The 22,148-nt window shown below is 37.7% G+C and overlaps 1 protein-coding gene across 3 annotated transcripts in view; it reads right to left on the bottom strand.

Annotated features, from left to right (window-relative positions):
* Positions 1 to 22,148, bottom strand: part of SAMD12 (sterile alpha motif domain containing 12) — a 431,264-nt gene that overhangs the window by 237,523 nt on the left and 171,593 nt on the right. For all 3 annotated transcript variants that reach the window (XM_031013912.3, XM_055349676.2, XM_031013911.3), the window contains exon 3: positions 13,314 to 13,443. In XM_031013912.3, coding sequence (XP_030869772.1) covers positions 13,314 to 13,443 — 130 coding nt within the window. The remainder of the gene's footprint in view (positions 1 to 13,313; positions 13,444 to 22,148) is intronic.

Below are 22,148 nucleotides of genomic sequence, written 5' to 3' on the forward strand. Positions count from 1 at the left end.
AATTCACTAATTATTGACTAGTAATGATAATAGGTAATATTTCTTGATGTCCTTTGATGTGCTAGGCACTGTTCTAAATATTGTCGGGTTTTAACTCCTTAATCCTCCCAACAAGACTGTGTGGTGGGTCCTGTTGATGGTAAGTGCTCAGCTCCTCTAATTACCTTGAGTCACCCATTGAACTCCGAGCCTCACTTCTTCACCTGTAACAGCTTTCAAGATTGTTGAAAGCCACTAACTCTTTAATACTGAGGAGTTCTAGGCACAGTTCTAGGTACTGGACAGGCATCACATGTACTGGACAGAACTACAGTCCATGTGGTTCTCAGCAGAGCATCCTGCACATAGAAAGCCTCCAAGAAACGATGGGCATTATTAAGGATGTCAGGGATTTTCTAAAGCAAGGCTGCTCCCATAGTAAGAATATTCCTTCTAGTTCTGATTTATGAAACAAATAGTTCATCTGGTGACAATTTCCACTCTTTTCCTGTCAAATACTATCACTAAATAAATTTTGAATTTAGAGTATCGATGAATGTGTCCTTGGAGCAGTAGTTTACTTACACTAGCCTACAAATTGGTGCTGTTCTGTGATGAAAATGGAAGAAATAAAAATAATGTATGTTTTTCTTCAAGCAAAAATCTATTTTGAAATCATGAGTATTTTGTGTTAAAATTCCTTTGGTTTATAAAATGGTGGTGAGAGTACTTTTTAATTAAAAATATTAATGAGCAAAATACAAAAGGTGGCAACTGTATGTCATTTGCAAAAATGCTTTCTGCAATTTAACTTGTCTATGAAATCCAAAGGTCTTGGATGCACTGATGAAGACTCAGACGAGCAGAATCTCAAGGAGAAGAGAAGAGAGTATTGTTCCTTTGTCAGCAGTCATCTCCTAACAACAGGCAACACCGTGCCTTTCTTTATAAGAATGCTTTGGTATCTTCAGATTATTCTTTCAGTGAAAAACAAAATGCAAATATGGATTTTCAAACTCAATTTCTCTATAAGTATCTATATCATGGATAAATATAAAACCATATCCATCCATCCATCTATCCATCTTTAATCTAAATGATCCTATGGCCAGAATGGAAAAAATGCAGGATAACACGTTCATCTTTTCATTTTAAGAATGGTATGTAGTTTAAAAAATGGAAAAGTACACAAGTTTTTATAAACAAACTTTACTGAGACATAACTTACATACAATAAATCCCACATATTTGAAATATCAAGGAGACGATGTTTGACAAAGATACAAAACATTTTCACCTCCTTCACTCCCCTTTACAGTCAATTCCCTTTTACCCCTACTCCAGGCAATCACTGATCTGACTGCTATCCCTACAGGTTAATCTTGCAAGTTCTAGAATTTCATATGATTGGAATCACATAATATGTGCCCTTTTGTGTTTAACATGTTTCACCGAGCACAATGTGAGATTCATTCACATTGTGTGCATCAGTAGTAGGTTCCTTTTTATAGTTAAATAGAGGTTTTGGTGTGAACATACAATTTATTCTCCTCTTGACTGATATAAGGGTTGTTTAGAATTTTTGGTTATTCTAATCTCTTTTGAAATTATTGGACTAGAATTTTTAAGAACATACGTTTCCATTTCTCCTGGGTAGATACCTCGGAGTGGAACTGCAGAATCATCTCATAAGTTTGTGATTAACTTCATAAGAAACTTGACATTTTCAAATCAGGTGACTCCATATTAAACTCACATACAACATACATACAAGAGATTCATGTGTGCCACGTCCACAGCAACACTGGGTATGGCTTGGTATGGGAATTTAAGCCATTCTACTGGGTGTAAAGTATTATTTCATTGTGATTTTTATTTGGATTTTCTTGATGACTTAATATTTCTGAGCATACTCTCATGTGCCTTTTGGCCATTCTTATATTTTCTTTGTGACGTATCATTTCAAATCTTTTGCCCATATTATTGGGTTGTCTTCTTGAGTTTTAAATGTTCTTTATGTATTTTGTATACAAGTTCTTTTTTAGATATATAATAAAAGTGCTTTCTTCTTGTCTCTGGCTTGGCTTTTTCATTTCCTTGACGGATTCTTAGAAAAGCAGAAGACTTTTAATTTTGATAAAGACCAATTTAGAAGCCAAGTGTGATTGTGTGCATCTGTAATCCCAGCTACATGTGAGGTTGGGGCCATGGGATCTTTTGTGCCAAGAGCTCAAGTCCAGCGTGGGCAACAGAGCAAGACGCTGTCTCAAAAACAATAACAAAGAAAGAAAAAAAAAGAAAAAAGAAAAGAAATAAAAAGACCAATTTATCAATTTTTTTTCTTTTAAACTAAGGTGCTTCCAGGGACATATATAATAATTCCTTGCCTGTTCTCAAGGTCGTGAAATTTTCTCTTATGCTTCCTTCTATAAAGTTTTAAATTTAGGTCCATTATTTATTTCAAATTAAATGTTGTGTATAGTGTGATGCAGGAGTTGAAGTTCACTTATCTTACTAAATGAAGTTCATTTAGTTATTCCAGTACCCTGTAGTGAAGAGACCACCCTTTCTCTCGAATTGCTTTGGTATGATTTTTGAAAAACATTTGGCCATATATGTGTGAGTATATTTATGGAATTTCTATTTTGTTCTACTATTATAATCTACAAGTTAGTCTTTATTCCAGTACCATATTACCTTAGTTATTGTAATTTTATAGTAAGTCTTAAAATTAGGTGGGCAAGTCCTCAAAAGTTTGTTCTTTTTCTATATGAGTTTCACTACTCTAACGTCTTTGCACTTCTATACAAATTTCAGAATCAATGTGTTCATTTTATTTTAAAACATCTGGTGTTATATTGATTGTGATTGCAGTGAATCTATAGATCATTAGAATAATGGACATAATTTTAACATTTAGTCGTCTAATCCACAAGTGTGGGATATCTCACCATTTATTTAGATATTTAATTTCTCTTAGCAATGTTTTACAGTTTTCTGTGTAGTCTTAGATATATTTTGTTTAGCTATTACATAGTAATCTTGTATTTTGCGTACTAAGTTATATTATTAGTTCTTGTAGGATTTTTTTCTTCATATAGGTTAAGCATCCCTAATCTGAAAATTCAAGATCTGAAATGCTCCAAAATCCAAAACTTTTTGAACACCAGCATGAAGGTCAAAGGAAATGCTCACTGCAGTACTTCAGATTTTAAATTTTTGGATTTGAGAAGCTCAACTGGTATGTATTCTGCAAATATTCCAAAATCCAAAAAAATACAAAACTGAAAACACTTCTGGTTCCATGTATTCTAGACAACACCCCAACTCCAGATCTCATAGTTTTTTATATAAACCATTTGATCTATACATAAAAATAATTTCACTTCTTCCTTTCTAATCTTTTTGTCTTTATTTCTTTTTCTTGCTTTATTTCACTGGCCAGGGTCTTCAGAACAATATTTAATAGAAGGTAAGTAGCCGGGTGTGGTGGCTCATGCCTGTAATCCCAGCACTTTGGGAGGCTGAGGTGGGTGGATCACTTGAGGTCAGTAGTTTGAGACCAATCTGGCCAACATTGTGAAATCCTGTCTCTACTAAAAATACAAAAATTAACTGGGCATGGTGGCAGATGCCTATAATCCCAGCTACTCGGGAGGCTGAGGAAGGAGAATCGCTTGAACCTGGGAGGCGGAGGTTGCAGTGAGCCAAGATCGTGTCACTGCACACCAGCCTGGCTGACAGAGTGAGACTCTGTCACACATATACAAAAATAGATAAAAAAAAAAAAAAATAAGGTAAGAAAGCTAATGGTCTTGTCTTATTCTGTATAGAAAAAAGTTTTTTAACCATTTAGGATGATGTTACCTGTACGTTCACCATAAATGCTGTTTATCAAGATTTCTGTTATTTCTACTTTTCTGGTAAGTTTTTTAAAAATTATGGATCAACACTGAATTTTGTCAAATGCTTTCTCTGCATCTATTGAGAAGAATGTATATTGGACATACATTCTATAAAATGTTCTATAGATATCAGTTAGGTCACATTGATTGACAATGCTGTTCAGATCATCAGAGAGTGATGTTGAAGTTTACAACTGTAATGGTAAATTTATCAATTTCTACCTGAATATTATCAGTGTTCACCTTATGTATTTTGACACTCTATGTTAAGAGTGCAAATGTTTAGAATTGTTATGTCTTCTTGGAGAATGCAACCCTGTATCATTCTGTAATTGCCTTTTTTTTTTTTTTGACGGAGTCTCGCTCTGTTGCCAGGCTGGAGGGCAGTGGCATGATCTTGGCTCACTGCAACCTCCGCCTCCCAGGTTCAAGCGATTCTCCTGCTTCAGCCTCCCGAGTAGCTGGGACTACAGGTGTATGCCATCATGCCCAGCTAATTTTTGTATTTTTAGTAGAGACAGGTTTCACCATATTGGCCAGGATGGTCTCAATCTCTTGACCTTGTGATCCATCCGCCTTGGTCTCCTAAAGTGCTGGGATTACAGGCATGAGCCACCACGCTCAGCCTAATTGCCGTCTTTATTCTTTTCACTCTTGTTCTGAAGTCTGCATTGTCTCAACTCAATATAACTACTATAAGCGTCTTGACTGTGTTAGTGTAATACATCTTTCTCCAATACTTTACTTTTAACCGGAGTACTTAAAGTGTGTTTCTTCTAGAGAGCATATAGTTAGGCGTTTTTTGCTCTTAATCTGACAATCTCTGTCTTTTAACTAGTGTGTTAAGACTATTCACATTTAAGGTAATTATTGATAGACTTAAAATTTACCATCTTTATACTTTTCTATTCATTGCTCTTGTTTCTCTCTTTTTTCTTTGACCTTTTCTGATTTTAACTGAGTATTTGAGGCCATTTCATTTTATCTTCTCAACACACTATCTTTCCTTTATAAAAAAATTTTTAGTGTTTGCCTTATAGTTAACAATATACGTTTTTAAGTAATCTAAGTCCACCTTCAAATAACACTATTCTTCACATGTATTGCAGGTACCTTATAACAAAGCATTCTATTCCTCCCTTCCATCCCTTGTGTCATTGCTGTTATTCATTTTACTTATCTATATGGTATAAAACCCAGTGTATTATTGTTATTATTGCTTTAACCAGTTAGCCTTTAGATCAATTAATAAGAAAAAAGGAAATTATTTTACCTTCATTTATTCATTTTCTGACATTCTTCCTTTCTTTCTGTTGATTCAAGTTTCTGATCTATATCATTTTTCTTCTGCCTGAAGAACTTTTATCATTTCTTGCAGGGCAGTTTGCTGACACTGAATTGCTTCAGTTTTTGTTTGTTTGGGCAAGCCTTTCCTTACTTTTCTTTTATGTTTGAAGAATAATTTTATTGGATATAGAATTGGCCATTTTTTTTTGTTTCAACCCTTTAAAGTTTTCACTCATTTTCTTCTTGCTTAAGAGGTTCTCATTAGAAGTGTCTGGGAATTCTTATCTTTTCTCTGGAACTAAGGTACATGATGTTTGTTGTTTGTTTTTAAAATCTGACTCCTTTCAAAATTTTACCTTTTTCCTGTGTGTGTGTGTGTGTGTGTGTGTGTGTGTGTGTATGTTTGAGAAAAGTAGTTCAAATATTTATCCTGTTGGTGTTATCTGAACTTCTTGGATATGTGGTTCAATGCTTGTGATTAGTTTTGGAAATCTGTTGTCATTACTATTTGAACTATTCTTCTGTCTTCTTCTTCTGATATTCTAGTAATGCATATGTTACATCTTTTAATATAGTCCCACAATTCTTGGATGTTCTGCTTTGTTGTTTTCATTCATTTTACTCTTTGTGTTTTGGTTTTGGTGGTTTCTATTGATTTACCTCCAAGTTCACTGATTCTTTCCATGGCTGTGTTGAGTCTACTGATGATCCCCTTGAAGGCACTCTTACTCGCTATCACGGTGTTTTTTATTTCTAGTATTTTCTTTTGATTGTTTATTAGTTCCACTTCTGTGTTACATTAGTCATCTGTTCTGGCATATAGTTTACATTTTGCATTAGTACCTTTAACATATTGATCATACTTATTTTAAATTTCCTATTTGATAAACTTAACATCTGTGTCATATCTGAGTCTGGTTCTGATGATTACTTTGTCTCTTCAGTTTGTTATTTTCTTACCTCTTGCATTCTTTGTAATTTTCTGTGTGTGTCTGAAACCTGGACATGTTGTATTCAGTAACAGGAACTTGGGAGGAGGCATTTGGGGATATCCAATAAATAGTCCACTAGAACAAAGGAAGGGACTGGAAGATAGCATTATACTTCATTGATGCCACGAAGCAAGAATCTAATGGGGGCAGTCATCAAGAGATTTCTTTGGCAAGAGTTTCTAACCTGGGAACCTAAACAGGACTTAGGGGTGTGTTTCAGTCAAACTTCAACATACACTTTCTTATTAAACTTTTCAACTACCAACTTACTGTGATAAGTCTTACCATAGAGCCTTATCCTAGAAACTAGAGATGAGATACTTAACCCAGATGAAGAGAACTAAGGAGGGCTTTCTATAGGAGGTGGTATCTAAAACTCAAGCCAGAAGGAAAACTGGAATTATTCAGGTGAATGGGTGGGTGTCAAGAAGGTAGAGAGTATGACATTTGAGAACCCTTGAAAGTAGTTCAGTGGGCCTTCAGCTTAGAGGAGGAGGGAGTGTAGGCAAAACCAAACACCATCACCATCACCCCTAGCACCACCACCACCGACAACAACCACCATTACCACCACTGCCACTGCCGCCATCACCACCACAATAATCCAACATCTTGAACAGAAAAACAGACTGTTTTTTAAAACTATAAAATGCTCATCCCTGGAGGTGTTGAAGCAAAGGCTGTCCAACTACACAGTAGGGATGTTAGAAAGGGTAACACAGGGGGACATGTACCTATATTGTAAGGGGGACACTCAGCCTCCATTCTTCCTATTCCCTTGTGGAGGGACTTCCCTGACTAACGCTCTTGGCCTCTCTCCTGCCCTCCATTTGCTACTCATTCAGCCCAGTCCCATGTTCTGTCCTCACTTGAGACCTGTGTGCTGACGTAGTCTGCTTTCTGCCAAGCCTTAAAAGAGGCAGTGCTCAGTTGTGCCAGTGACTGGGATGATCCATTTAGAGAGGAAACATTCTTAGTAAATAAATTTGTCTACAGATATAAATTACATTCTCCAAAGACTTTTATCAGGAATGGAGCTGGTATTTTGTGGTCCATTGACCTTCCACTTGTGTTTATTTCTCATTGAAAGGGTCTTTTTTTTTTTTTCTTAAGTTGATCCCATAAATCCTTGGAAGACATCTAAAGTCCTTTCCAACACTCAGAATTCTTTTCCCCTGAATCATCAAGAAAATGAAGTTCAGTACCCTTGTTTTAAGAACACTGAGAAATAAATCATGTATATTAAAGTTAGTAAGTTTATAATTTAGAAAGCTAGTAAGTGTTCCATTAAAAGGGGTTAAAATGAAAAATCAATGGCTCTATTGGAAAATTAGGAGAAACAACTTATGTTCTAATCATATCAGAAAGTTTACTATGTAAATATAAAATTATGCTCAAGTTTCAATAAGAGTATAGAGCAGTTCACACAAAAAAGAAATGTGAAAAAACAAATACAAAGAGATAGGAAAGTAGATCACAATATCCAGAGCAGAAGTGATAAAGATGAGAAAATGTGTAGCTGACACACTGGATAGTTAAATACATCTACATTTTGTTTGGTTATACTGGGTTCTACTAAGTAGTATTCTCGTAAGTACATCACATAAAGTAATTATTCTACTCCTTTTGACACTTGTTAACTACACACCCCATTGGTTTCTACAGGGAACTCTAACCATAATAAAAGAATTGGAAGACAATCACAGAAGGATAGAGGAGTAGAACAGCCCAGAAAAATCAGCACTGAAGAGAACAACGTTAGCAAATGCATGGAGCCACATTCCAAAGGTCCTAAAAAGATAGTGATTTTCCCTTTACTCAACAGCATATTCAGAACTGCCCAATTTCAAGGTGCTACATCTCAGCAGAATATTTTTAAAAAGGAAAAGTACAAGTGGGTGACAGTTGCAGCATAAAAAAACAGACCAGAGGCATACATCTATTTTGTAGGTGATCATTTAGAAATATAATGAGTCAATAGGAATCATTTGTAAGCGATACTCATATGACAACTATTTGTTCTTGTAGACATCTAAAGGATACCCATGGTTCATCCATGAAGTAGACCAAGGAAACCCTTTATACATTCAAAGCAGCTTTTAAAAAATATTTTATATTCTGGGGAGCTCTGAGTGCTTCACCTCTGAAAACAAGCCTTTAAAGTTGGCAGGGGAAGGAACCCTTCACAGATAGAGGATTTGAAGCCAAACGAGGTGAGGTGATGTTAGCAACCACCACAGGAAGAAACTTCAAACCTGAAGAGATACTTGACTGTGCATAAAAGAATCTGAAAGTTGCCTGTGAGCTTACACCTGGCCCCAGAAGAGCCTCCTCATCAGCATTCCAAGCCAGGCCTCAGAAAGCTAGGGACAGAATCTTGCAAGCACAGAAACATACACAAATTTCTTTTCTTTAAACCTAATCTCCTAATGCCTCTCCAGTGTTCTAACCATCTTATTCTTTTTAAAGTGTGCTTCTGCAGGGAGTTAATGCTACTAGTACAGCAGCAGCCCCCTTAGCTACAGTTTCGCTTTGTGCAGTTTCAGTTACCTGTGGTCAATTGTGGTCTGAAAAGTAGATAAGTACAGTATAATAAGATATTTCAAGAGACAGGGAGAGATATTTACCTAATTATTATTATGGTATATTATTATTAATCATTCTATTTTATCATTAGTTCTTGTTAATCTCTTACTGAACCTAATTTAAAAAATTAAACTTTATCATAGGTATGTATGTATACACTATAGAAATAGTGTTTGGTAATATCTATGGTTTCAGGCATCCAGTGGGGGTCCTGCTATGTTTCCCTTGCAGATGAGGGGGGACTACTGCAGCTTCTCTTCTGATTAAACACATCTGCCACCAAAGAGCAGGTATCTTCTGGGCACAATAAAATTATCAAAAATTTTGATATTGCAAAAGATTTTGAACACTGATAGGTTAAAACATGTCTAAAGTTTTTAGACTTTGAAGCACCTAAGGGAAAATTTTGTTTAGAATTTAAGGTTCTTCAAATAAACACAGAAACAAATGTTCATATAGTAGAACTCTTTGTAAAAACAAATACAGACAATTTGAACACTACTGAGGTTAAAGGGTAATTTTCAGAAAAGGTTAAAATCATGACTGTCATACAAATATGGAAGTGAACACATCTTTAAGATTTTAATTTAACTTATTAATGAGGAAACTTGCAAGATGTTACAACCAGCTCAAGGGAGAATCCGAACAGCAGACACAATTATAGATCAGGAAGACTGAAATAAATGTGTAAATGGGAGGCAAAACTCACCTTATCCACAGTGGTTAGGCAAGTCAACTGAACCTCTGTGGAACAGAAGTTACATGTCAATGGAGAAAAACTATATTGTATTACTCTCTGTTATCTACAACTCACAGAGTTATAAAATTGCTCCCTAGAATCAAAGAATTAGATAGCCCAAAATGTTGTGCTATAGATGACCATGCATAGTTTTCCATGGAAGCACAATTTTTTTCCTACATGGATCACTGACTATCTTACTTACCACTGTATTCTGAAAACCTGGTACATGGTAGATGGTCCATAAATACTTCCTAAATGGATGAATGAATGCCCATTATATGTCAGTCATTAAGCTAGGCCCTTCACATTCATCATCCCATTTAATCTTCCCCCAAATTCTTTAAGATAAATATTATTTTACTGACAAGAAACTAATGTGTGGCATTATGTTTTTATTACATGTCAAAGGTTGGTGTAGAGGGCAGCAGGGAGGATTTGACTCAGACCTATGATCAGAAAACCTATCTCTGTTTTCTTCTTCTTTTTCTCTCCATTTAATATATGTCTTTTTTATTTACTGTCACTGGACCATGTGCCTCTAAATCAAGGGATGTTTGTATATAACATTGATATAACACGCTTCCTCAATGAGCATGATAGAGGAGATCCTTGCTTTAAGAAAAATAAAAGAACAGCAGCACTCAGGAGAATCTAAGCATAAATAAGAGATACATGAACAATCTTTTCTGCAGCCTTAAAGATTAGCACAGGATATTTACCAGCCCAGAATGTTTTGTTTCCCTTAGATGCTCCTTTCCCTCCTTTCCCAGGATAATAAAGCTGGATGAATTCAACATTACGTGTATTGTTTTGTTATCAAAGATACCATCAGGGCAACACTTGGAAAAGAGCAGCAGCTCACATGCGTTGTATGCTCACTGTGACTGCGTACCACCTTCATAGCAACACTATGAGGCAGATACTATTAGCATCTCCTTTTCTGCAGATGACAAGCTGCCATGTACCCAGCAACCTTTACAAAATCACGAGGTTGTGATGCAGCTCTGGGCTGTGACCTGGTACTTGTAACCACTCCCCTGTCCTCTCTTAAGTCATTCTACTGTCTGCACACCCTGGTGAGGTTTGCTCTGTCATCACATCTTGAGTTTTACAAACCTCTTTGCCCTGTTCATCACAGCCTCCAAGAGTATTGGGATTCCCACAGCTTCTAGCATCATAGGGCTGGTAAATGCACGCTGGCTGAAGTCCTGAAAGCTATTTTCTGGCCACTTGGCACTTGTGATCATTTGGGTATTTTGCATTCACTCTTAGAGAGGCAGGGGCCAGAGAACAGGGGAAGAGAGTTGTCTTCTGAGGCTTCAAATAGGTGAATGTCAAAAAGATGTAGACCAAAAGTTAATCTGAAATCATTCTCTCTGTTGCCTAAGTCCCCAAGTAATTCCCTGCTTTCTTCTTCTTGCCAGAAAATAGGCTGCCCTTAAAAGGAAATAACAGCATGTTTTTCGACACTTCCAGGTAAGTCCTGACATGACTAATAGCACAACGCCAACATGTAAAAGGAGTCAAGAAACAGTTAGCTTAGTGGTTTACCTATATTATTTCATTTAATTTTCACAACACCTCTCTGAGCCAGGTACTATTTTCTTTATTTTGGAGATGAGGTAGTGAGGTTAAGTAACTTGCCCAGGTTAATAAGCAGCTTGCCCAAGATCCCAAGAAAGTAGTGATTTCCCAATACCTGGTATGTTTCATGAAGACCAAGTCTGCCACCAAAAGCATACGACAACTGTTTGAAATGCATACCTCATTCCCACACTCCTGTCCTCATGTCACTTAGCAGAAAACCTTGGGAAGTGGGACCATTTATTCCATAAGCATTGATGCATGAATCTTTATTTCTGAGGACTGTAAGGCTCATCCTCTTCAAACCATTATAAATGCTTATCCTTCCCTCAAGGGGACCTCATAATTCTCACCCCTAATAAAAGATAACACTGCTTTCAAATAAGATCATGAAAAAGGCTTTGCCATTACTATCGCACAGGCATTAAAAAACATTAAGCAGCCATTATCTGATGAAGGCTACCATAATCAGGCAAATGGTTACTAACTGATTGATTACAGTTAGGAGTAGAATAACTGACCTTAGATGGGCTTTTCTTAAACTCTTAAGGGAGGAACTAAGAAAATGAATGTAGACACTTGGAATCGAAGCTAAGTACCCACACTGCCTTCAGAATTTCTGAGATTTCATCCAAAAGGGCCATTGACTCTAGTTGGGAGTGACAGAGAGGAAATGCATAAAGGACCATTTTTATATTTAAGATAGAAGGATTTTACTCTCTTGTTTGTTAACTCAACTTGAGCTACAATTGCGTGTTTTTCCTATATATTTAGACACATCAATGTGGTCAGCAGGAATCTAGGGTCATCTAGCTCAGCATTTTTTTTTTTTTAAAAATCAATCAAGTTTTCAAAATCAATCAAGTTTTCTGTATGGTTCAAATATACACAACAGACATGAAGGGAGTGGTTTTGGTTCACGCACCCGCCTCTACCCAAAGCACACCCACATCCCTTTGGCAGTCAAGGGCTCCATGAAACACACATAGAAAACCATCGACTGAGACCTATTCTAAGAAGGTGAACTGACCTGCCCCAGATCTCAAAGCTACAGCCTAAGAGGTGAACTGCAAAAAGAAATACTTTCTGCTTAACAAGTCCCTTTTTAAAGTAATAGGAGTGAACAGAACAAGAGAGATTAGGATTTGTCATGACAGAAAGTGTGGGTTTGGAAAGAGGTTTGTCATCGAGAGTGCTGAGCTATTTCATGACAAGTCACTTTACCACTAGAGTGAAAGCATTTTCTCAGAAAAAAAGATCTGGACTAGAAATGACTTCTTAACACTGTTTCCCCCTTGAAGCCACACAGTTTTGGTTTACAGAGTGTATCCTCAGTCCTATCTTTCACTGCACTGTTTGTGCAGGGAAAAGAGAAGTGTTGCCCACATACAAGCAGGATCTTAGGTGAAAGGGCAGGCAAGGTCTGGAAAAGCCCCCTTACTCTGATGGGCTACCACGGTGGGCATATTTGCTCCATCTTGCCCACTCCATCCCCCAGTTGAGAGACTTGATCTGAAGCCCCTTTATGGTTCACTATCCTGGCCTATTTTCTGCTTTCAAGTACTTACTGACCTCCACATATAATATTTGAATACCCTTGATCTAAACGGAATCGTTATCTGTGCCTTGAAAGTATCCATCCCAAGGGCAGAGAGTTAGTATTATTATATTCCATTTCAGAAACTTGGAACATTGCTAGGTGCAGATACAAGAAGGTGGTCAACAGGGAAATGGATGGCCAGAGGACAGGAGTGTCAGGAAAACCGACTTTCCACCATGGACTCTTTCACATGATTGGATACATGTGTATAGCTCACCCAAAGAAGTCAATATACTTTAACTTAGACATTTTTTAAAAAGCATTTTCCTACTTAGAAACCTTTTCTACTTGGAAGATCTACATAGTGATCCTGTAGCCAAGTTCATGTGAAAGACTTCCTTCTTTCCTTTCTCTATGATTGGCATGCTCTTATTTTCTCTAGGATCCCCCAACCCTGCACCCTGATTCCCATATACTTTTACAATGGATGCTCAAAATCCACAGTTTTCTATAATAACCATGTATGTTTGTTAAATAGCATGGCTCACATGGATCTGGAATTTATCACCCCTTTGGAAGTAAACCCATGCCAGAAAATGTCAGCAGGAAGATGTTGTTTCATGGTAAGGGTATGGGAAAGGCTATCGTAACTGGGAGAAAGAAAAGGAGTGAAATATCTGGGATACTGCATACTTTACCAGTTATGTCATGCTGTTTGAATGACTCACTGTAGATCTGATACTGATTCGGACAATGTTTCTTCAACCACTTGCAGACATCCTGCTGAGTCCATAGAGCCACCGGTTTAGATAGCTTCACCGTAGCTGACTATAAATAAAGAAGGAAGATCTGTCAATGCTGGCCCCATGCCTAGGAAGACACTATAGTTAAAAGTCTTAGAGTGTGTTAAAGGCTACAGACTGGATTCCCTGAAGATAAATATCTAGTTCTTGTCTTTCTCCTAACCTCTGTAGACCTTCTCAATACTGCTGAAAAGCACAAAGAAACGTCCAGGTGGAGAAGCTGTGAAAATGATCTAACCATCTCTGCTGAGAAAAAATCCCAAGGAATCCCTAGGAAGTAGTGTTTTTTAATGAATAGCAAAAAACAATGGGGTTGCTAAGCAACTAATTACATTAAAGGGGAGATACAGCTGGCCCCAAGTGCCTTTCTTTGTATTCCAAGAAGGTATTTATCTCTTGCTGTCCCTGACATTTCTAGAGCCTAGCACAACACTGGCTCCAGGAAGTGCTAATAATATTTTTAGGTATGAATGTTACTGGATTTAGATAACTGTATACTAAGAACTGCAAGTCTGCCTGGGGGCTCTGGACTTAGGGTGGCCCTGAAATGTCCAGGACCATTAGTTATACCAAAGTGGGGAAGCAAAAAGTCAATTCCACCAGGATGTGGAGAATGGGAATAAGATAATGCGGGCAGTTAGGCTTTATACAGAAGCCAACTAGTCAAGGTCTTTTTTTTGTTCACTGGCTCTTTCAGGGAAGTATTTATGAGGAAAACACACACACACACACACACACACACACACATATAAAAACGCAGGGAGTGAGAAAAGCTTAGCCTTTGACAAATGATGGATTACAAATACATTTATTAGTGAATAAGCATCAATTTCATGCCCATGGGATGACCATGCTCTGATGGTCTCCCTCAGAGATCCCAGGAATTTGGTTTTAGACAGATTAATGCTTCACTATCTAGAATTTTTATCATGTTGGATCAGTGTTTGCCAAAAAAAAGTAAGGCTATCATATTGGCAGCTGTTTGAAGGCTCCTGAGTGGTACAAGGACGTGGCCATTATTATCCCTGCTCTTCTCCATACGCATAATTTCCTTCCACTTCTCTATCAAATCTTTCAGATTAAGGCAAAAGGAGAGCCTTCATTTGGTAGGAGTGTGATTGTAACACCTGCTGACATGTGTGTTGTTGTTGTTGTTTCCTTGACAAAGAAAGGGCTTGCTTCAGTCTCAGAATCTCAAAAAAGGTAGTATATCTAGCATCTAATAACTTTTAAAAACTTTTTAGTGTATTTAAAGTTACCCTTTATTTTATGGCAAATAATTACGGCAAAATAAATTTTATTTTCTGTGGCAATATCTTCTTTGCTTTTTAAACAAATTTGAGTTTAAAGACACAACTATCCCTTGGGCCAATTTTTAATAAAAAAATAAAGAAACAATGGTGCAGATGGTGAGAGAGTCATAGTGAAAACAGTGGAAGTAATATGGAAGCGATTCAAGGTTGGAAAGCACAATGCTCAGGTGTTTTTTTTTATTCTTATATTTCCAGTCATATGAGTCCTTGGGCCATTGCTTTCAAAATAATCACAATGCTGATCACTTTTTATTTTGTACTGTGATATTTTTCTTTTATTAATTGTGGTAGATGGTGTTTTCCAAAGATGATTTTATATATGTCCATATATTCATATATGTATGTTTTCATATAGACATATATACATACACATGTATCTGCTTTTCATTCAATGGGACTGACATTTCTTCCACTAATATGTGGGGTTGATGCTCCCTCCTACTCCATTTCAGCAGGGTATGTGACCTTCCTGACCAATGTAGTACAGTGGAATTAATGCTATGTGACTTCTGAGGTTAGGTCATAAAAAAGAAACAGCTTCTGCCTGATTCGCTCTCTGGCACTGACCTTTGGAAACCAACCATCATGTTGTGAGGAAGCCCAGGCCACATGGAGAGACCACGTGTAGGAGTTTTGGCCAATTTGCCAGCTAAGGTCTCAGTTGACAGTCATCACCAACCACCAGACAAATGAATGAACAAGCCTCAGATGATTCCAGCCACCAGCCTTCAAATCTTCCAGCCAAGGCCCCCAGATACCACAATAGAGAGTCAAGCAATCTTTGCAGTGCCCTGAGTGAATCCTTGACCCACATAATCCATGAGCATCATAAACAGTTGTCTAATACCACTAAGTTTTAGGGTAAATTGTTTTGCAATCCTAGTAAGTGGAATACATGGTGAAGATGGGAGGGTGAGATCTGTTATAATTTTGTGTTCCCCAGAGTGTCTTGTTTTCAGTAGATCCCGTGTACATCCACAAGGATTAAGTGAATGAATTAATGAAATGAAACAGCATTCACAGACATAGCTTGCTATTTAATCAGCAGTGACTTTCACGTTCAGCCCTTGCTTCTCTACCCTGCTGTGTGTTATGCCCACATGGCTCCTAATCAAACATGCCTGCAGCCCTTCATACTGGGGTAATGGGCTGCAGCCATTTTCCCTCTAACATCTGTGGGAAACCATATTGACTTTGCCTAATTTTGATGAGAGAGGAAGACGTTGGGCATGGAGGGTATAAATGAATAAATGTTTTTATTGTTGATGATGTTTAGGTTTCTTTTTCTCTTTGCTCATCATCACTTCCTTTCCTTTGCACAACTAGGAAGCTAGAATTTTAGATCTTTTAGCTAGAAATCACTTACCACCATGTTTCACAAGTCAGCACCTCTGAATCTAGTTCTTTCCTGCTCTACAAATGTTCCTTCAGATTAGCTGAATGAGTTTATAGCTGACACATCGTTACCCTGAAACTCTTGCAAGTAAAGCTAATCACATCTTTTGAAAACTCCTGTAAACCAGTCACAGAAGGCTGTAAATTAGGAAGGGAAAGGCAGAAAGATAAAGTTGCTTATACATCAATATATTAAACTTTGTCCTTCTTGGAAGAACATTCTTTAACTTGCTCATTTCCTGGGAAAGGGAGGACGCTCAGCCTCAACTGGGCTTCAGGTGGAGATTTACCCAAACACACTAAGCTGACTCAGAATGCATCCTCACCAGCCCACCATGTATGCTTTTGTTCTAAGTTTTCCTTTTATCATGAATTCAGAGATTCTGAGGTTAACACTCAAGGAGTTGCTTTGCTTTATTCTTCAGCATATACTCTTACTAGGCATATACTAGTAAGAGCATATACTCAAAACTTTAGGCATAGATTTTTAAGACTGTATGAGGCTGGGCACAGTAGCTCATGCCTGTAATCTCAGCACTTTGGGAGGCTGAGGCAGGCAGATCACCTGAGGTCAGGAGTTCAAGACCAGCCTGGCCAACATGGTGAAACCCCATCTCTACTAAAAATACAAAAATTAGCTGGGCATGGTGGCATGCACCTGTAATCCCAGCTACGCGGGAGACAGGAGGATCGCTTGAACCTGGGAGGTGGAGATTGCCTTGAGCAGAGATCGTGCCATTGTACACCAGCCTGGGTGACAGAGCAACACTGTCTCAAAAAATAAAAAACACTGTCTCAAAAAAAAAAAAAATTAAGATGATATGAGCCTACAAAAATGCCTCCATATAAACAGACATAATAAGTAAAATGAGGGTAATAAAGATTCCTACTGTTTGTCTCTTCTTAATCAGATGGTAATAAAAGTATTGATACCATTTATCAGGTGATTCTTAGCCTTGGCATTTTAATGAAATTACTATTAGTTTGCCACACTTTAAGAGCTGTAATGACTCCAGTTACCCCAGTCTGCTGCTTCTTTTGGGATTCTCAGAGCTGACTTTATTTGTTCCGCCTGAACTTCTCTTTTTGTAGCATCCAGGGTCAACCTCAGCTACTCCCCCTTCCATCAACATTTCCTCCATCCCCAACAGCTACCAAATGTTGGGAGTGAATGGCATAACCTGATTCCTTTAAAGAGCTTACACTTCACTTCCACGTGCAATTAGAACAACAAGAAGTACATGTTAAACCTTATCACTTGAATTCAACATATTGTCCCACTGAAGGCAGGAAAAGAGAGGCAGAGCTGTCAATGCCTTCGACTGCCTCGCCTCCTTTCCTCAACATCCAACACCTACACTCTCTTCACAGTCATTCCTAGGTGATGACTTTCTCTGATATGCTGCTGGGTTTTTTCTTCCCGCAGTAGGGGCCTAAGCCTAAATAATAATAGTCCATAAAGCAAAGAAATAAAGCATTTCACCTTTACTAGAAACAGTAAACTCATAAGAAAAAAACATCCTGCCCAACGGCAAACATTAAAAAAACATTTGCCCCAGTTGTTTTTCTCAGTGTTCATGTCTACCACATCATTCTCTGAATTTACAACCCTGGAGACAATTTTGGTTTATTTTGCTGCCCTGAAAGAGGCCCGAGGCAGTTTGTTATCTTAACCCCTCTGCATAGTGACACCAAGCAGAATTCCAGACATTTCCTTTCTGAATTGGTCCTGGCCTTGCTACAGACAAACTGAAAGTGAATTTCAGATGCTTTTCCTTTCTGATGCCTTTCTGTTTTACAGGAAGAACTAACTTTATGCAAAATACACATTCCTGAGAGAATGGTTGTTTGCAAATTACTTTTTTTTTTTTGGAAAATGATTTCTATTTTAATTTACTCATATAATAAATTCAGCTATGTTTTACAGTAATTCTGATTTGTATTTAACTGGAAAGAACTCTGAAGCATTAAGTTTTAAGTTCTCCAAGGTAAACTTGAAGCTTTTCTGCTAAGTAACAGAATAATTAAATGCTTTAAAGGTTGAAATTGAAAGAACATATTGCAAAATGCCTTTAAAGTTAAATTTTTATTTTTTGATTCAACTATCCTTTAGCTTATCTGTTTTACAATATAAATTCTCTTTTAATTTACTGGGCTTTGATTTATAAGAGAACACTGCAATTGTAAGATCCCAATGGTTGTACAAACTCTTAACTAGGTGAGCCCAGTTGGTTGATTATTAAAAAATAGAGAATGCTTAGACTGTTTACATTCATTGGCAGGACAAAGTGAGCTTTATGGCCAAATTTCAGAAAGCGGTTTAGTATATCATTATAAGCAAGTGTTTGCAAGCTCTAAGAATTGCCTATTTCTTCCCTTACTATCTTGCAATGTCCTTTCTTTAGTTCCCAGTCCTCCCTTTTATTAACTTCTATTGTGTCATTTTACTCAAGATTACAGAGAGAGAAAGAAGTAAAAGGAGGAAACACACACATACACAACAAACCATTAATGTCTACTTTAGCAGTTTTTAATGCTCATTCACCCAAAAAAGGTCACTAAATATCAGGAAAAATGGTTAGCTCATAGAATACTTGATATTTGAATTAATTAATTTTAAAGTACTAATAATGTCTTCTTCTGTCACCTTAATCCTTTCATGGAAAGAGGTGGTTAGAAAATTTTAAAAGCATATCTTGTCTATTGCATGCTGTTTCCCGAATGGTCTATAAAATCTACATATTAGGGATTATTCATGGGTTTGGACCTAAATATTTTATGACAGAGAAAACTCTTAAACTTCATGCCTCCTAAGGGGAAGACATCTCATTGCCAGAAAGTTAACAGGTAAAAGAAGAATACATATCCCCTTAGGTGAGAGAAAGATAAATATACATAGTGCGTTTGTGTTTAACTGAAAAGAACTCTTAAACATTAAGTTTTAAGTTCTCCAAAATAGACTTGAACCTTTTCTGCTAAGCAGTAGAATAATTAAATGCGTATAGTGTTATTTCACATTCTTCCATCTTTAACCACTGCTTTAATATCACCTGGATTATTTCTTACTTTTCAAATTTTGATGCTAATCTCTTCTGACAGTATAAGAGCCCCTAAAGACCAGTAATGTGTAAGCAACTTAGATAACTTTTCTGAACATATAGTGAGGCACTATTAGTTTTTTCGTCTGTTCTGCACAGGGGATCTATTTCAGACCCTTCATTTCCTAGTCTTTTTTTTTTTTTTTTTTGAGACGGAGTCTGGCTCTGTCCCCCAGGCTGGAGTGCAGTGGCGCAATCTCAGCTCACTCAAGCTCCGCCTCCCGGGTTCACGCCATTCTCCTGCCTCAGCCTCCGGAGTAGCTGGGACTACAGGCGCCCGCCACTACGCCGGGCTAATTTTTTGTATTTTTAGTAGAGACGGGGTTCCACCGTGTTAGCCAGGGTGGTCTTGATCTCCGGACCTCGTGATCCACCCGCCTCGGCCTCCCAACGTGCTGGGATTACAGGCGTGAGCCACCGCGCCCGGCCTCCTAGTCTTCTTTACTGGGAATTGTAGTTTATTCATATTTCCTTCAAAAGGCAGTATTCTCAATGTGTTGACAACGAAAATGGAATGGATTATCGAAGCCTAAATTTTTATGATTAACAAGTAACAGGTGTCAGTTCATCATTTGAAATCCTTATTAACCAATGTATTCGTTATTTTCCCGTATTTGCATAATTTACATAAACAAAAGCTCTTTGAGGTTCTTAAAAACTTTTAAGAGTGCGACAAAGTCCTGGGACCATAAATTTGAGAACCACTGTTTAAAGACATCACTGTTGTAGTGTCTTTTTTTTTTTTTTTAAAGGAGATAAGACTAGAGGATTTTTTTCTCTTAATTTGCCCATACTGAATATTATTAATGGACTTTAAATTTTCTAAATGCTGTGACCACAGACTCCAAAAGTTGTCAAGGACTCTCAGTAGTTAGTGGGTTCAAGTTTAAACCTAATGCAAGAGTCCAATCCACTTTAAGACATCTAAGATGGGGGTTAGTAAACCTAAATTATGATGAATATATCAAGGCTTGTGTGTGTAAACAACTTTACTTGGGTAAAGACAAAATGTCAATCTCCTAATTTAAAATGATTATTTTTTCTTTTCTTCTTTTTGAGCTACACAAAATTTGGAAAAACACTGATCTAGATTCAGCACTTTCCCAGAAAATCCACAGCATCCGAAAATGTATCCTATGAAATAGGCCACACACACCATTGTTAATAAACATTAATGCTTTAAAACGTACTTTCATATGGAAGTCAAAGTCAGATCTTCATCATCTTTTTACTGATTCTTGAGTTTTGCCTTTGGATAAATGCAAGACAAATCTCACTGCCCACTGTACTAATATCCTTTTCACATGTCATATCAGGGCTCTCCATTGAGTCTCATGGCTTGTTTTTTGGTTTCCTTTTACCATGATGTAGGCTGAGGAATCCAAAACTATACCTCCAGCTCAGTTTTCCTCCTGAACTACAGAATCATATATACATATGCAACTAATGACTTCAGTTTAATTTTTACATATAATAAATATATCAAACTCAACATGTCCAAAATTGAGCTCCTGTTCTTCCCCCTAAAAATGCCTCATTTGTAGCCTACATTTCATATCATAGAAACTCTATGCTTCCCACTGTGGAGGCCCTGCATCCTGGGTTTTTCATAGACTTTCCTCTTTCTCTTGTACTCCACATATAATCTATTAGGGAAACCTGATAATTCTACCCTCAAATGTATCCAGATGTCGATCTCTTCATTACCAACATTGCTAGAATCCTGATTGGAAACACTGTCATGCCACACCTAGATTCCTGCATCTATGTACTAATACAACAAACAGGTCATCCTGTTCTTTCTTCCTTCCCCTCAATTGAAATCTTTTTTTTTTTCTTTTTTGAGACTGAGTCTCACTCTGTCACCCAGGCTGGGGTGCAATGGCGTGATTTCAGCTCACTGCAACCTCTGCCTCCCAGGTTCAAGCGATTCTCCTGCCTCAGCCTCCTGAGTAGCTGGGATTACAGGCACCTGCCACTATGCCCAGCTAACTTTTTTGCATTATTAGTAGAGATGGGGTTTCACCATGTTGGCCAGGTTGGTCTCAAACTCCTGACCTCGTGATTTGCCTGCCTTGGCCTGCCAAAGTGCTTGGATTACAGGCGTGAGCCACCGTGTCCAGCCTTCAATTGAAATCTTTAAAATGACTTACAAAGGCTCACATGATCTAGCTACCCAGCTCTTTGATGTCATCTTTCATTTTTTTATTTTTATTTTTTTAATTTTTAATTAATTAATTAATTATTTATTTATTTATTTATTTGAGACGGAGTCTCACTATGTTGCCCAAGCTGGAGTGCAGTGGCGCGATCTCGGCTCACTTCAAGCTCCGCCTCCCGGGTTCACACCATTCTCCTGCCTAAGCCTCCCAAGTAGCTGGGACTACAGGAGCCCGCCACCATGCCTGGCTAATTTTTTTTTGTATTTTTAGCAGAGACGGGGTTTCACTGTGTTAGCCAAGATGGTCTTGATCTCCTGACCTCGTGATCTGCCCGCCTCCGCCTCCCAAAGTGCTGGGATTACAGGCGTGAGCCACCGCGCCCAGCCTCTTTGATGTCATCTTTATTACTCTTTCCTTAATACATTCTGTTCCCACTACACCAGTCTTCTTCCTATTGCTCAAAAATGCCAACTATGCCTGTGTTTTTCTTTGCTGGAATACCCTTCTCCCAGATACCTACATGGCTAATACCCTCACTTCTTTCAAAGTCTTTGAGAATTGTTCAAATGCTCCATTTTCAATAAGTCCTATCCTATCTCCCTGTTTAAAAATGCAAGACTCCCTTCTGGAGCTTCCTATACTCATTACCGTGCTCCACTATTTATCTCTCCATCATAAGTATCATCTAACACACTATACAATTCTGTTATTTTTTCTACTGTTTATTATACGTCTCTTCCCACTGGCTTGCAACCTGCACAC

This window comes from Gorilla gorilla, chromosome 7, assembly GCF_029281585.2.
Source record: "Gorilla gorilla gorilla isolate KB3781 chromosome 7, NHGRI_mGorGor1-v2.1_pri, whole genome shotgun sequence".
NCBI classification, from domain to species: domain Eukaryota; kingdom Metazoa; phylum Chordata; class Mammalia; order Primates; family Hominidae; genus Gorilla; species Gorilla gorilla.